This window comes from Hemitrygon akajei, chromosome 14 (genome assembly GCF_048418815.1).
Source record: "Hemitrygon akajei chromosome 14, sHemAka1.3, whole genome shotgun sequence".
NCBI classification, from domain to species: Eukaryota; Metazoa; Chordata; class Chondrichthyes; order Myliobatiformes; family Dasyatidae; genus Hemitrygon; species Hemitrygon akajei.
The window spans coordinates 58,772,206-58,789,277 of record NC_133137.1 but is presented as its reverse complement, the minus strand read 5'-3'; the positions used below and the strand labels follow the sequence as shown (position 1 = coordinate 58,789,277).

Genomic DNA, 17,072 nt, shown 5'->3' with positions numbered 1-17,072 from the left:
GTTTACACAGATCATATCATTGCACAGTGCTTTGAGCTAGAATAAGGTGAAACAATAACAATGCAGTATAAAGTGTAAGAACTACCAAAAATGTGCCCTGCAGGCAAATGGTAAGGTCGTATCGAGGTAAACTGTGAGGCCAAGATTCCATCTTATTGTACAAGAGGTCAATTCATGTCTGATAACAGCGGGATAGAAGCTGTCCTTGAGCCTGGTGGTTTATCTTCTACCTGATGGGAGAAGTAAGAAGAGGGAATGTCAGGGGTCTTTGATTATGCCGGGTGCTTTACTGAGGCAGTGAGAAGTATAGATGGAGATCTGTGCTTTCCGAAATTCTTTAGCACACAGCTACATGTGTGACCTCCAAATATATGAGTGGCATCTCAGGGAATCAATCAGTGTAAAAGGAATAACTCTGAGGTGATTTGCGAAGCACAACTAGTTTGCAGGGAGCACAGCAAGCAGTCAGTTCAATCAGTTTTCCCATTTATAAACTGACCACCACACACAATGAGAACTACCACTGTGAACATAAAGAAAAATGAGTCCTGGAGCTGATCTCCCCATTCCCTGTGACCAGGAATAGAGCTCGGTCCTTAAAAAAAACACAATTCTCATTAACTGATGCCCTTTCCCACTAAACAGTCACTTAGAGTGGAAGCAATTCAATGAAATGTGATACATGTTTGAATCACTTTTGAATGTGAATCATGTCCAATCAGGCAAATTCTAACAGCTACACTGGTGATAACAGCTCGATGAATTTCTACTTCAGTTCTGGTCACTGAACCATCCCAATCATTTGACAAGAAGCAGAAGCCCCCAGTGCAGAAGCAGATAATATTTATATAATGCCCCAGGGCACTTAAGCAGTCAGCAGTCCAAAAGTTTGGTTATGTTGCTCTCTGTTAGACATGTTGGATGTCAAGTTCATTTGGATCTCTGGGGTCTCATTTAGATTTAACTCTGTTGTCACTTTACACCTGTTTTACCTCCATACTTGCAATATACCATGTTAACATACTAAATTGATCATTGCAATTTAACCAAGATGCCATTGAGTTTAATGTAGGATCTGCATGCAAGATTTACTTATGTGAAGACTTTGCTCTAGATTTGTTTAATGTTTCCTACTGGCTAGTTTGGGCTAGATGCCAGTGACTAGAAAAGGAGGCAAACTGAAGGAAGATTAGATTTAGCACCTGTCAAGATGTTTCTGGCCCAAGCAACTACTTGTCTGGCGCCGTTTTCTTGCTCTCAAAGTCATTAATCAGCACAGTACTGGAAGTAGCAATTCATCCCCCTTTGAAAGCTCAACAAATCCCTGTCTTTGAAAAGCCCAACCTCTTTTGTTATTTTATTGGAGGACTGAGAACAGTGTCACTGCCAGAAAATGAATTGTCAAAGAACTTTGTTCTATGCAAACACTGTACAAATCAAGCCATCATTTTTGAACTGTTGGTCCAATTTGTTCCCTGACTTCTAGACAGCAGTGACTCATGTTGGATCACAGTCTCGGTTTGAAAATGTTTGCTCATGTTTTACAGGGCATTGCCAATTGTTCTTAAAGTTTAGCAGTCTAGGAATTATGTGGGCCATTTGAGGGATTACACACTGAGAAGCTCCCAATCACACATTTTCCTGGGATAGGGCAAGAATCAATTGGGCCTTTTAAGAATGTTTCCCTGAGGATAGTGACCAATCATCAGTTTGGTACTTATTTTTGCCTTCATCAAATATTAAAATTTTAAACTTGCATTTTGTAAGATAATTAGTGTGGCGAATAGATTTGTAATCATGGTACTATGAGGAAAGAAACTGTTTGGAATATATTTGTGTTTTGAAAGGATGGTGTTCAAAGTGTTCAATCATTTGGAACACTATTCTTTTGAAACCTAACAACACTTTGAGTTGCACAATGTTGCGTTTTGCCAGCAATTTTACGCAGAGCTACTAGAATTTAGTAAAAGGGCAGCAAGTTTCAAGACGTGCCCACGAAAGAAAATGTCTCAAACTATTTGGTCAGACTCTACTAGCAGTTTCCCAGCTGTGCTCCCACTGAATCCTGGAGAGTAGGAGTCGGTAATGATTTCCTGGTGTGTATGCCGGGAACTACAAACCCATTCAATAAGTCAAGGAAAAATTATGAGAATAAGGAAAATTACATTTTAATGGGGTGCATTTGCTTTAAAGTTTTTAATTACTTAAATGTGTATTGATGTATTTCTGGTTGCTTTTTTTAATAACCTAAAATCATTTTTTAAATTTTAAAACCTGGATTGACAATAGTTTTAAAATGTTTCTAATTGTGACTGTCAGCAACATTGAAAACTTAGATAACTTTGACAGATTCTCAGGTTCGCAGAGAGGTTTTTCTCAAGCCCATGCACTCCCATCATGTCCTTGTGGCAGGACCTCCCAGGCCATCTTCCCGATCCAGAAATGTTGGTGGGATCAGGGAAGGCAAGCAGAGGACTGCTCTGAGGAAAATGCAGGCCAGCTCCTGCTCGTCTCATCCACTGGCATAATTTACCATGTGAACTCTATAAGCAACTTGTCACTGGCAATGCAAGGGGTAATTAGAGGAAAATATAGGGGGGGATGTCAGAGGTACATTTTTCTGCACAGAGAGTATGCCCTGCCAGGTGTGATGGTCGAGGTAGATACATTTGGGACATTTATGAAACTCTAAGATAGGCACATGAATGATAGAAAAATGAAGGGCTATGTGGGAGGGAAGGATTAGATTGATCTTACAGTAGGTTAAAAGGTCAGCACAACATTGTCGGCTGAAAAGCCTGTTCTATTTTCAAACTATCATTGCTTTTACAGTCTAAACCACATAAAGAAATGTAACATTCCAAATTGTTGGTATCAGATACACTAATATACTTTGTAATGGAAACTTTCATCCAGCCTATGACCAGTACTGTACAAAAGTCTTAGGCACATATATACAGTGGCATGCAAAAGTTTGGGCACTCCTGGTCAAAATTTCTGTTACTGTGAATAGCTAAGCGAATAAAGATGACCTGATTTCCAAAAGGCATAAAGTTAAAGATGGCAGATTTCATTAATATTTTAAGCAAGATTACTTTTTTATTTCCATCTTTTACAGTTTCAAAATAGCAAAAAAAGAAAAGGCCCCAAAGCAAAAGTTTGTGCACCCTACATGGTCAGTACTTGGTAACAACCCCTTTAGCAAGTATCACAGCTTGCAAACGTTTTCTGTAGCCAGCTAAGAGTCTTTCCATTCTTGTTTGGGGGATTTTCACCCATTCTTCCTTGCAGAAATCTTCTAGTTATGTGAGATTCTTGGGCCGTCTTGCATGCACTGCTCTTTTGAGGTCTATCCACAGATTATCAATGATGTTTAAGTCGGAGGACTGTGAGGGCCAAGGCAAAACCTTCAGCTTGCACCTCTTGAGGTAGTCCATTATGGATTTTGAGGTGTGTTTAGGATCATTATCCTGTTGTAGAAGCCATCCTCTTTTCATCTTCAGCTTTTTTACAGACGGTGTGATGTTTGCTTTTCAAATTTTCAATTAAATTGCTGGTATTTAATTGAATTCATTCTTCCCTCTACCAGTGAAATGTTCCCTGTGCCACTGGCTGCAAAACAAGCCCAAAGCATGATCAATCCACCCCTGTGCTTAACAGTTGGAAGGGTGTTCTTTTCATGAAATTCTGCACCCTTTTTTCTCCAAGCATACCTTTGCTCATTGCGGCCAGAAAGTTCTATTTTAACTTCATCAGTCCACAGGACTTGTTTCCAAAATGCATCAGGCTTATTTAGATGTTCCTTTGCAAACATCTGACACTGAATTTGGTGGTGAGGATGCAGGAAAGATTTTCTTCTGATGACTCTTCCATGAAGGTCATATTTGTGCAGGTGTCGCTGCACAGTAGAACAGTGCACCACCACTCCAGAGTCTGCTAAATCTTCCTGAAGGTCTCTTGCAGTCAAACAGGGGTTTTGATTTGCCTTTCTAGCAATCTACGAGCAGTTCTCTCAGAAAGTTTTCTTGGTCTTCCAGACCTCAACTTGACCTCCGCCATTCCTGTTAACTGCCATTTCTTAATTACATTACGAACTGAGGAAATAGCTACCTGAAAACATTTTGGTATCTTCTTATAGCCTTCTCCTGCTTTGTGGACATCATTTATTTTAATTTTCAGAGTGTCAGGCAACTGCTTAGAGGAGCCCATGGCTGCTGATTGTTGGGATAAGGTTTGAGGAGTCAGGGTATTTATAAAGCTTTAAAATTTGCATCACTTGGCCTTTCCTAATGATGACTCTGAACAACCCATTGCCCTAACAAGCTAATTAAGGTCTGAGACCTTGGTAAAAGTTATCTGAGAGCTCAAATCTCTTGGGGTGCCCAAAACTTTTGCATGGTGTTCCTTTCTTTTTTTCACTCTAAAATTGTATGAAACAAAAATAATACACTAATCTTGCTTAAAATGTTGAAGAGAATGTTATATAATACTATATTTGTCAATGTGAAGCAGAGAGCAAGGTTGCAAGTCCAGCAGGAGCAAAGGATATTGGGAATGGTGAAGGTGGAGCGCCATGGGAGGAGTATGGGACAGGTGGCAGAGAGTGAATGCCAAGGCAGGGGATGGCACAGGAACAGACCACCCAGCCCTGGGACACCAGACAAGATCATTTGAGTCCAAGCAGTTATTGATCATTACAGAATGTCTCTCTGATGATTCCTGCTCCCTTCCCTCTCCCTTCACCTTTCCCCAACCATGATTCCCCTCTCTCTGCCCCCTTCCTATTCTCAGTCCTCAACAGTAATCCATGTCAGAATCAAGTTTATCATCATGTACATATGTCTTGAAATTTGTTTCTTTTTGTAGTAGCAGCACGGTGCAATACACAAAATTACTACAGTACTATACAAAAGTCTTAGACACCCCAGCTCTCTATATGAGCTTAAGACCTTAGCACAGTACTATTGTTGGCATGGTGGGTCATTAGAGCTCCTATTTCATAGCTCCCATGACCCAGATCCAACCCAGGCCTCTGGTGCTCCCTGTGACTGGGTGGGTTTCAGCCAGGTACTTTGGCTTCCTCCCTCATCCCAACTGTATGTAAGCGGTGGGGTCAAGGGGGACAATGGAGTAAAGTTGAGGGGAATGTGATGAGATTAAATAGGATTACTACAGATGGGTGTTTGATGGTCAACACCGACTGATGCTTGACTCCATTTCCAGTCAGACAAATATATACCACTTGTGGAAAGTTTAGATTCTCTGGGAGCTACAACTTAATGGGCATTCAAGAAGATACATGTGTAATAAAAGCACAGCAAAAGAACGCGGAACACGATCAACGGAAGAATGCAGAGCAGTCATGGGCGGCACCTTTAAAGGTCATTGCCATGGCCGAAAGCACAGGAGGAGAGTGAGGATCGAAGTCAAGCTGAAACACAGAGGAATGAGGTCTCCTCTACTCAGCGTCTTGATGGCAAATGTGAAGAATATAAAACTGATGATCTGAGGACAAGGTTGCTGTATCAGAAGCAGATGAGGTGAGATCTCAATTGTCTGCTGTACCGACTTGGTTATGAATTTCAGTGGACACGCCGGACTCAGCGGTCAGACCAGAAAGATTTATGAATTTCAGAGTGGATTGAACTGCAAACTCTGGTTAGGAAAAGGGTAGCAGTGTGTGCTCCTTGGTCAATTCTCTTCAGTGTACCAATGTGGTGATTATGTCGAACTCATGTTCCCCTGACTTGGAACACCCATCGATCAAAAGCAGACCATTCTACTTGGCTTGGGAGTTGTCATCTATGATCCTGATCACAATTTATCTACCACCAGCGGCCGACTATAATACAGCTCTCACGACACTGCACAATGTCTTCTGTAGACAAGAAACAGGCTCACCCCGACATACTTCAAATTAGTTGATGATTTCAACCAGGCTTGTCTGAAGAAAACCCTGCCCAATTATCACCAGTATATAACCTGTAGCACCAGAGTCCTAATACACTCAACCAAGGCTCCAGAGATTAAAACAACTAAGAAGTGGTCGCAGGAGGCAGAGAAACGATTACAGGATTGCTTTGTGTCAGTGGACTGGCCGTATTCAAGTGGCTTGACTACACCAGGATTTAAATAGACTTTATTAAAACAGATGTAGATGAGTGTGTCCTACAAAATTGTTCAGAGCCTTCCTCAGTCAGGAGCCCTGGATGAATCATGAAATCTGATATTTGCTGAGGTCAGATCCGAGGCATTCAAGGCTGGAGATCAAGAATGCGACAAGAGGTGCAGATATGATCTCCAGAAAGCCATCTCATGGTGAAGTAGAGATTCTGGATTACACTGGAATCAATTAGGGATGCTCGGCAGCTGTGGCAGTTTGAATGCCATAACCTCCTATAAAGTTAAATCAAGCAATATGGTGGACAGCAGATCTTCACTTCCAGGTAAGCCCAATGCTTTCTATGCTTCCTTTGACCATCAAAACACGTGCACCCCCACATCTCCTGATGATCCTTTGTCTCAGTATCTGAAGATGCTGTGCTAGTTGCCTTCAAGAGGGTGAATCCAAGGAAAGCATCCGGTCTAGGTGGAGTACCTAGCCGAGTACTGAAGAGCTGTGCTGACCAACTGGTGCATTCACAGATAACTTCAACCCCTCGCTTTGGCAGGGTGAGGTACCCATCTGCTACAAGCAGACTTCAATCATACTGGTGCCCAAGAAGAGCATGTCACCCGTCTCAGTGACGATCGCCCAGTGGCACTTACATCCACTGTGATAAAGTGTTTTGAGAGGTTGGTGAAGAAGCGTATCAGCTCCTATCTGATGGTAACTTGGATCCGCTCCAATTTGCCTATTGGAGCAACAGGTGCACAGCAGATGCCATTTCATTGGCTCTTCAAACAACCCTGAAACATCTGGACAGCAAAAGATGCATACATCAGAATGCTCTTTGTTGATTACAACTCAGCATTTAATACCTTCATCCCATCAAAATTATTCAGTAAACTCCAAGATCTGGGCCTCAATACCCCCTCGTGCAATTGGAACCTCAATTTCCTCACTTGCAGATCTCAGTCAATTCAGATTGGCAAAAAACATCTCCGCCATAATCCCCATCAGCGCAGGTGCACCAAAGGGCTGTGTGCTTAGTCCCCTGCTCTACTCACTTTACACCTATGATTTTTGTGGCTAACTACAGCTCCAACACCGAATTCCAGTTTGCTGATGACTACCACTCTGGTGATCCATATCAAAGGAGGTGATGAATCAGCATACAAGAGGGAGACTGAATATTTGGCTGAGGGGTGTCATAACAACAACCTCTCTCTCAATGTCAGCAAGACCAAGGAATTGATTGTAGACTTCAAGAAAGGGAAACCAGAGGTCCATGAGCTAGTCCTCATCAGAGGATCAGAGGTGCAGAGGGTCAGAAACATTAAATTCCTGGGTGTTGCTATCTCAGAGAATCTGTCATAGAACCAACATGTAAATGTAATTACAAAGCAAACACAACAGTGCCTCTACTTCCTTGGGATTCTCCAGAGATCCAGCACGGCATCAAAAACTTTGACAAATTTCTATAGATGTGCAGTGGAAAGTGTATTGACTGGCTACAATTTAGCCTGACCAATGTCTTTGAATGGAAAATCCTACAAAAGGCAGTGGATTTGGCCCATACATCATGGGTAAAACCCTCCCAAACATTGAGCACATCTACATGAAAGGCTGCAGTAAGAAAGCAGCATCCAAGATCGGAGATTCCCACCACCCAGGCCATGCTCTTTTCTAACTGCTGCCATCAGGTAGAGGGTACAAGAACCTTAAGTCTCGCATGACCAAGTTCATGAACAGTTACTACCCCTCCACCATCAGGCTCTTGAACAAAAGAGGACAACTACACTCACCTATTGGGATAACTACACAACCAATGATCTCACTTTAAGGACTCTTTATCTTGTTATTTCATGCTCTCATTATTTATTGCTCTTTATTTATATTTGCATTTGCACTGTTTGCTGTCTTCTACACTCTATTTGGTCTTTCGTTGATCCTGTTTACAGTTACTATTCTATAGATTTGCTGAATATGCCCACAGGAAAAATAATCTGAGGGTTGTATTTGGTGACATATACATACTCTGATAATAAAATTTACTTTGAACTGTGAACCATATTCAAGAAAAAGCTCAGGTTACTTTAGTACTGTTTGCTTTTGATTTAAACCTTTAATACTAATAAGTGATACCTCTCATACCTATTGATTTATAACAGTAACTTTTGATAAATGTGTTGAGCTAAACCCTGTCTTCAGTCATCTAGAGACATCTCTAGTGAGCTATATTTTAAAAATAGTAGTACTAGATTCATCTTGTATAATAAGCCTTTCTGTCAATTATAGTTCTTAAAGTGCTTCTTAAAATACATACTCTACTGAAAATATCAAACTAATGATAACAAGTCTCTTCATTGTTGTGAACAATAACACAATGGCAAAGGTTGGGGGATTTGCATTTATAAACCAATCATAAATATCTGGTCACACTAGGTTGAACAAAAGGTGCTTTACGTGTTTTTGTTGAATAAATTTACTGGTAACTTAATCTGTATACTGGACAACCTTTCATAACACTGGACCTGGATAAAACAATATAACCTTAAGCTTTAAAGTGAAGTGGTTCAATTTCAAGTGTATTACCATGAGCAGACATACCCAGGGTGTAAATGCTACGAAAATTAGCTTTCTGAAGCAGCAGCACAGTACATTACAAACATGACAAACATAAATTATATAGACTTAAATTAACATAAATTATTCATAACTAGTGACAGGAGCTCTAGTGCAGGATATGGAGATGAATTTCAGTCCTATTTTCAAGCCATAATTTTCATTTATTTTATTTTTTCCAATAGTTCAATTCTTTCTTATTATAAAGTGCATAGCGATGACATGAGGACAGAACTAGGGGGTCATTTTTGGGTGAAGCATCATTTTGGACACTTACTTGATAATCCCTGAATCCTGTTGTTTTTTCTGGCCAAGCTTATAGAACCAAATGGGAAGGATGATACAGTGTGTTGGAGGTACTCGGGAAGGGAGTGTCCATGGAGAGGAATTAACAGTCGATGATTCAAGTCGACACCCTTTGTCATAACCTGTAGCATTTTGTGTGTGTTACTCTGGATTTCCAGAATCTGCAGAATCTCTTCTGTTTAGAAAGGAAGATAATAATATTCCCTAAAGGTAGTTCTCCATTTTTAGGAATGAGACTTAGCTCAAATCCATAACTTTGAAGGGGACCATCAGGAATGAAACTGAGCAGCGGATTTCAGCACATGGGAGATTAAAGAACAGCAAGATGTGTGCAAGCCTTTAGTGCTAAAATATTGCAAGAGGCTGAAGAAGATAGCATAACGGATCTACCTTCAGTTTTCCCAGACTGTGTAAAGGGGTTATTATGTGTGGTGAACTACATATACCTGTCTGGACACGCCCCCCTGCTGACTGCTCCTGTGGCTCCTCCCACAGACCCCTGTATAAAGGTGATGGAGGTCTGAGCCCGGCCTCTCAGTCTCCAGGATGTAGTATGGTGGTCAACCACTTCTTGTTCCTTCTTCCAGTCAATAAAAGCCGATATCTCGTCTTTACATCTCAGAGAGAGTTATTGATGGTGCATCATCATGTCAATGTAGGCCAGAGTCACAGGCAGGTCAAGCCACAGGTTTCCTTCCCTAAGCTGAATCATCAAGATTTTCACAGTACTCCAACAGCTTTAGTGTCTCTTGGAATAAAGCCAGATTCACCCACCGAAAACTAAATTCAAGTCCCTTGTAATTCCATGCAGGGAATTATATTTAGCCCGAAATTACAAAACTGCTAACAAAATTGCCCCACTACCCTATCTTCTATAGAAAGATCAAGGAGAAATAATGAGATGAAGTATTCACTAAATTCACCATCCTTCCCCACTTCGATTACAATAAAAAATTTTGTTTCAGAAATTCAGAATCATTTTTTTTTCACTAAGTTGTCATAAAGCAGAAACACGCCAGAACTGTGCCTCTCAAGCACAAATGGGTAACTTTAGGGAAGTTGACAAATCATTCTAACCAAAACAAGGAAAAAAGGAACAAAGCCATTTGTTCAGAAAATAAGCTCTCTGGTTTAATAACTCAGGTTAAATTAGGATATACTGGATTTAGAAGAGGATTGAACATCAGGGCCTAACAATTATCTCTGCATCACCGTATTAAACAATCTGCACCACACCATTTCCAGAAAATGTGTTGTCTCTGGTGGGCTGGAAACCCAGGCCAAACCTTAAAATCAAAACAAGTCCAGTGAGACAAAGTGAATGAATGCAAATCATGCGATGTCATTCCTTTTGTTCAGAGGAAGCATGAATTGAATGTTGCTGTATATTCTTAAAGTGTACTGAGCCAGAGAGGCCAGGTTATTATTCTCTAATGTTTTCTTCAGAGCTGCAGGAGCGGTGAGGTTTATAGCTGCATTTAATCTCCTCTGTTGTAAAGCCGCCAACCTGCTCCCTGCCTTTTGTTTCCTGTGTTTTCTCTGACCGTGACCTTTTGAATGACTTCATAACTCCACATTATCCTCTCTCAGCTGGTTGTGTTGTTACAGCCTCTCTTCACACTGCGACCAGCTGTTATTTATTAAGAGCTCTTCCCTCTGTTAATAACAACACCCTGCTGCCACCACACTGCTGATAATTGTTGACCCAGCGTTGCTGCACAGTTTGCCGACTCCGGCGTTCTGTGATAATTCCAGAAACAACCTTCCCCACCATCGGATGGGATTTTTAAAAAAACAGGTCACTTGGAAAAAAGGAATATTTTCTGTTACATAGCACCGACCCCATCTCTTACTCTCAACACTCCCCTCCCTCATTGCTGCTGCCATTTTAAATACAGGGATTGAGTCGTTAGACATGAATTGCAAAAGAGCCAAAATGATTTCTTGGACATGTTTTGATTTTTTTTTAGGAAACCATTTGGCCAGAGATTCCACGCCACCAGAAGGGTCAACAGATTCTGGGTGTGTTGGGATGTGAACCGTTAATATTACAGTGTGTTGGCCATTGCAGTTAGACGGGTCGTTGGGCTGCATGTCAAACCCATTATCAAGCTGGTTCTTGACTCTGCAGGATGAAGGGCGATTCAGTCGACTCATTGGTCCCACCTGTCTCTCCAAGCAAATGTCAATGATCTAAACTGATATTCTCACATAGAAGAGTAAGCTTAGGCAAAGGGAAAATAATTACAGGACATAGAACAGTACAGCACAGGAAGAGGACTTTTAGCCCATGATGTTGTGCCAAACTAATTAAGCTAATGACACCTAATCCTTTCAGCCTGCACATGGTCCAAAATCCACTATTATCTGCATTTTCCTGTGCCCATTCAAACGCCCCTATCATATCTGCCTCCACCACCAAACCTAGCAGGACAGTGAAAGTTCAAAGAAAAATTTATTAAAAATTTATTAACAGAGTCCATACATGGCACCACATACAACTCTGAGATTCTTTCCCTGTGGCCATACTTAGCAAATCCGTAGAACACGATCAGTAAACAACAAACTGTGCAAATGCAAATATAAATAAATAACGAGAGCATGAAATAACAAGATAAAGAGTCCTTAAAGTGAGATCATCAGCTGTGGGAACACCAGAAATAGAATGAGTGTAATTGTCCCCTTTTGTTCAAGAATCTGACGGTTGAGGGGTAAGAACTGTCCTTGAATCTGATGGTGCAAGTTCTGAGTCTCTTGAACCTTCTACCTGATGGCAGCTGTGAGAAAAGAGTATGGCCTGGGTGGTGAGGATCTTTGATGATGGATGCTGCTTTTCTACAGCAACGTTTCATGTAGATGTGCTCAATGGTTGGGAGGGCTTTACCTGTGAAGTACTAAGCCGAATCCACTACTTTTTGTAGTCCAGGCACCCACCACTCTCTGTATTAAAAAATCTTGACCTATACATCTCCTTTAACCATTCCCCCCTCACTTAAATACATGCCCTCTATTATTGACGTTTTAACCTGGGATAAAGGTTGACGTACGAGGTGTGTTCTACAGCTCTAGGCCTGTACTTGCCAGAGTTTGGAAGAATGAAGGGGGATCTCATTGAGACCTTGTGAATGCTGATAGGCCCAGATAGAGTAAATGTGGAGAGGATGTGGAGGAGTATTGGACCAGAGGACACAGGCTCAGATTATAAGGATGTCCCTTTAGAACAGAGATGAGGAGGAATTTCTCTTCCCAGGGAGTAGAGAATCTAAGGAGTTTATTGTCACCGACAGCTGTGGTGGCCAAGTATATTTAAAGCAGAGGTTAATAGGTTAGTATGAGTGTCAGAGGTTACAGGGAGAAAGCAGGAGAATGGGGTTGAAGGATAATAAATCAACCAAGATAGAATAACAGAGCAAAATGGATGGGCCAGATGGCCTAATATTGCTCCTATTTCTTACTGCCTTGTCATCTTTTGGCTCTCTATTTATGTCCCTCATAATTTTATAAGCTTATAAATGAGTTGTGTAATGTTGTTTTATAAAGGTTTCTGTGGGGCATGAGTAAACTGAATGTATATTGGGAAGTAATTTCTAGGCTCCAGCCCATGCTTTCAGCTAGTTGGATATTGAAGCTTAGAGATTGCGATCCATCTGTGCTGGTGCACTACCTGTGACCAGCACCAACTGGATCTCCCAAAAAGCTCTGAGAGACTGGCTAAAAATATAGACAATATACTGTAGCACCAGGGTGTTTAGCTCAGGAACTCATGAACTAAATGGGCCCTTTTCTGTCATTTCTGACAGGACCTGTGTGTGGCGACTTTACAACTGTCTTGTCCCCAACTATAGTAAGCACCAAGCTAAGCTTGCCCTGCAGAAAACAAGATAGTGTAGATGAGGGATAACATGGCAGGGGAACAGTACAAGGTTTTTGAGTTTGAAGGCACCATACCCCAACTCCAATCAGATTAACTTCCATACTGTAAATGGCCATAAGCCTTTACAAGCCAAGTGATAGATCAAGAGGTCGGTGATTGCTATATCCAGCTCACAAGTGATTGTGAAATAAAGGCCACAATCACTGAAGGGAGATCCAGTGAATTACTTAACATTGAAAGGGCTGGGAGATGCTGTGTGTAAGATATGAGAGCACAGACTCTTTGATTCCCATCTATCTCCTGAATCCTGTGTAATGAGCCCCTGGTGTGTTCTTGTTAATAATGAATGATTTGCAAAATAGATGGTTTGTAGGCAGTGAAGAAGGTTTTCAAAAAATACAATGGAATCTTGATCAGCTGGGTAGGTGGGCCAAGTCTAGCTGGCAAATGGCTTTCAATTTGGATAAGTGAAAAGTGAGAGGTCAAACCGGGTTAGAACTTACGCAATGAATTGTATGGTCTTGGGAAGTGTTGTTGACCAGAGGGAAGTAGGACAAGTAGGACAGGTACATAGTTCACTGAAAGTGACATCACAGGTAGACAGAACAGTGGAGAAGGTTTTTAGCACACTGACCTTCATCAGTAAGGGCATTGGATATAGCAGTTAGGGCCATTGTTTTACAGTTGTTCAAGATGTTGGTGAGACTGCACTGGAGTAATGTGCAAAGTTTTTAGCTTTGTTACAGGAATAACATCGTGAAACTAGAAAGAGTGCTGAGAAGCTTTAAAATGCTTCTGCAAGGACATGAGGGAGTGAGTGAGGGGGAGTCATTGGGCAGCCTAGGACTTTATTTCCTGGAACATAGTAAATTGAGGGGTGAACTTATAGAAGTGTATAAAGTCATGAGGCGTAAAGACAGGGTGAACACACACAGTTGTTTTCCCTGGGAAGGAGATTTAAGAACTATAGGACACGGATTTAAGGAAAAGGTGAACGATTCAAAAGTGGCCTGAGGGGAAACCTCTTCACACAAAGGGTGGTTTGTCTTTGGACTAAGCTGCCGGAGGAATAGTTGAGGCTTGGCATCCACATAAAGGGTCTCAGCCCGAAACATCGACTGTTTATTCCTCTCCACAGATACTGCCTGACCTGCTGAATTCCTCCAGCATCTCGTATGTGCTGCCTAGGACACACAATCTATTTCTAGGCACATCAAAAGCAGTGAACAATATCATTCTCGTTGTTACATCACACAAAGCTCAGACATCAGATGTCAGTTTAAAATTCTGCATTCAGGAACTCCTAGCCTCACTTTGCATTGCTCTAGGTGTGACATTCTGTGCGGTACTGTGAGAAGAGACACTCAAATGTAGCTTCCAATGAGTACTCATTTATTCAGCTCCCTAATGACATAGGCCTTTCAGCCCATTGAGACTCTGCTGGCTCACAGAGCAATCCTATTCCCTCTGTAACCTGCATTGTAAAGTTTTCTGTCTAATATGCTCTCTGCATGTTCCCACCATCTTTTTCAGATCTACTACACACCTATGCACTAAGGGTAATTCATAGCAGTCAGTCAGTCTATCAATCTATATTTCCTTGTGATAGAGGAAAAAGGCTCACATATTTATAGGGAAGGTATGCAGACTCCACACAGCAGCACTGCAGGGTGGGATTGCTAAAGCTGAGACAAACATTTTACTAGCTGTGCCAATGGGCTGCCTTTCTTCCCATTCTGAGCAATGATATCTGGGCAGAAATAGCATAACATAACAAAACCAATTTTAATTGAATTAATGGCTCTGTTCCATTACTTATTCTTTCTTGGACACAATCAGTAAGCCCTCCAGCCTGTATTACTCAAACATGATACTTTGTACACTGACTCACCACACCAACACAATTCATCTTCTTGGAAAGCCAAGTTAAAAGTAAAAAGTTAAGCCACATTAGAGAAAAGTAAGTGAGAAAACTGTCTTCTCACCAATCCAGACGATTTTAACAGTTCCAAGAGGTTCTTCTGGCTCTGAAATATCTTTTTCCAACAGCTGTTGATTCACTTCAAGAGAAGAAAAGAGTTGGAGTGAACTGATGGAATCTGAGCCAACTGGAGACTGACAGTGTGTCTAGAGATTCCCTGTTCTCAAGGGAATGAACCACCTCCCAATGTTACACCTACATCGTGAATTCTACAACTTAAGATGTTAAATCTATGCTGTTGGAATGATCTGCCAACTGCAGATACAATGATGGGGAAACAGCGGTAGCAGATGTTCTATGAAACTGGCTTGTATGCAGCTTAGCATGGAAATCCTGAAGTGGCAGAGGGTGGGTTTAATACACCATCACTGGCTGAGGTGTTGAAAACCTTCGCAAATATGTGCAAGGGAAACAACCACATTTAATATGAAATGTTTTGAGATTCAGATTCATTTATTTAATCTGTGTGCAGTATCTTGAAACGTGCAATGAAGTGAGTTGTTTGCATTGCCAGCCAGCACAACCTATGTTTGTGTGGGGACGCAAATATTGCCAGGTATCCTGGCGCCAGCATAGTGTGCCCATAATGTACCACACAACAACAGCAAAACAAGCCTCTTTCCTCTCCTCCATCAACACACCCACTGATGCACACGCACAGACAGTCCTCCAACACCTAGGCAGACTGCCTCCGGGTCTCGGGCCTCCAAAAACGTAGATATCCAGGAACCGGTACCACTGTAAAATATACTGAAAATCTGAGGATTACTCTTCATGTTTAGCGTCATAATGAAGTGTTACTGACTGATTAGCAAATTATTCATCTCTGAAGTTTAATTTTATATGTTGTAATTTCCTTACAAGTATGTTAAGGGTCTGGAATAGTGCAGTGAGTAGACAGCACATGGTAGCCCAGTGGACGTCTGCATTGAGTATTCTTCCTTGCAATATTCTATTGTGTGATGACTAAGGTTTATGGGCTACAAGCATGTTGTCACACCAATTAAGTATTCAAAAGCTGTTCCTCTGCATGGGTAGAGTGAGTGAACAGAAGCAGATAGGTAGTGGGTCTGAGTACTAGTTTGTTAGGTGTGTGTGCAGGGGTAGATCAGAGGAGGAAAGGCAGGAGATGCTGGGTCATAAACACAAAAGATTCTGCAGATGCTGGAAATCCAGCGTAGCTTGAACAAAATGCTGGAGGAACTCAGCAGTCAGGCAGCATCAATGGAGAGGAATAAACAGTAGACGTTTCAGACTAACATCCTTCATCAGATGGTGTGTCAAAGTATCTGTGACAGGACCAGAGCCTCAGAGTGATATTTTGGACATTGGATGCAAGAGTAATGAACTAATCAGGTTGCAAACTGTCAGACTCACAGAAAACTGTGTGGTAGAAACGGGTCTGCCGGGAAATGGAAGTGCAAACTAACACAAAAGGAAAGTTTTGAATGTTGGATCTATCTGAAGTGAGTTTGTGGCCTACAGATATATGAAGCACATTCTGGCTGGAAAGGTTGCCCCTTGGGTCTCTATTAAATTCCTCTCCTCTCATCTTAAACTTGTGCCTTCTGGTTTGTGATTCACCAACCGGGGGATGAAGTTTGTACACATTCACTCTGTCAGAGTCCCTCATGGTTTCATACTCCTCTGTCTGAGTCACCCCTCAGTCTCCTACACTCTAGGGAATGAAGTCACAAGCTGACCAATAGGGTTGGAGAACTGTCCATGTATGTGGGTGGGTGGGAGTGGGAAGGGACTTGTTTTGCTGTTGTTGTTTTGTTGCTTGTGGTGATCTGTGTTGTTCTACCAAACATTGTGGGCATGCTATATTGACACGGAATGTGTGGTGATGCTTACAGGCCTTCCCCAGAACACCTTCGAGCATGTTGGTTGTTGACGCAAATGACACAGTTCACTGTGTGTTTTGATGCACGTGTGATAAATAAGTCTGAATCTGAAATCTGAAATTTTAAGTCTAATATTACACCGAAGCAGGCTATGTATGGACTATAAAGACCTGCCTCTACATGATAGATATTATTTGGAAGTTACACGTAATCACAGCTTCTGGCACTGAATCATCCCAATCTGCATTCTGCATTGTCATGGATTTATTGTTCTCTCCTTTCTGCTTGCGCACTTTGTAGATCAAGTTATATTTGTCATGAAGTACCTGACTCTTG

General features: G+C 41.6%; 1 protein-coding gene across 5 annotated transcripts in view; it reads left to right on the top strand.

The window, feature by feature from the left end:
* LOC140738611 (phosphatidylinositol 3-kinase C2 domain-containing subunit gamma-like) overlaps positions 1-17,072 on the top strand; it is a 261,872-nt gene that overhangs the window by 233,778 nt on the left and 11,022 nt on the right. Inside the window, exon 32 of one of the 5 annotated variants that reach the window (XM_073066159.1) lies at positions 5,224-8,420. The exons of the other annotated variants lie outside the window; for them this stretch is intronic. Within the exon in view, the coding sequence (XP_072922260.1) occupies positions 5,224-5,280 (57 nt within the window). The 3' untranslated portion in view covers positions 5,281-8,420. Of the gene's footprint in view, positions 1-5,223; positions 8,421-17,072 lie in introns of those variants that run through there. 5 annotated transcript variants of the gene reach the window in all.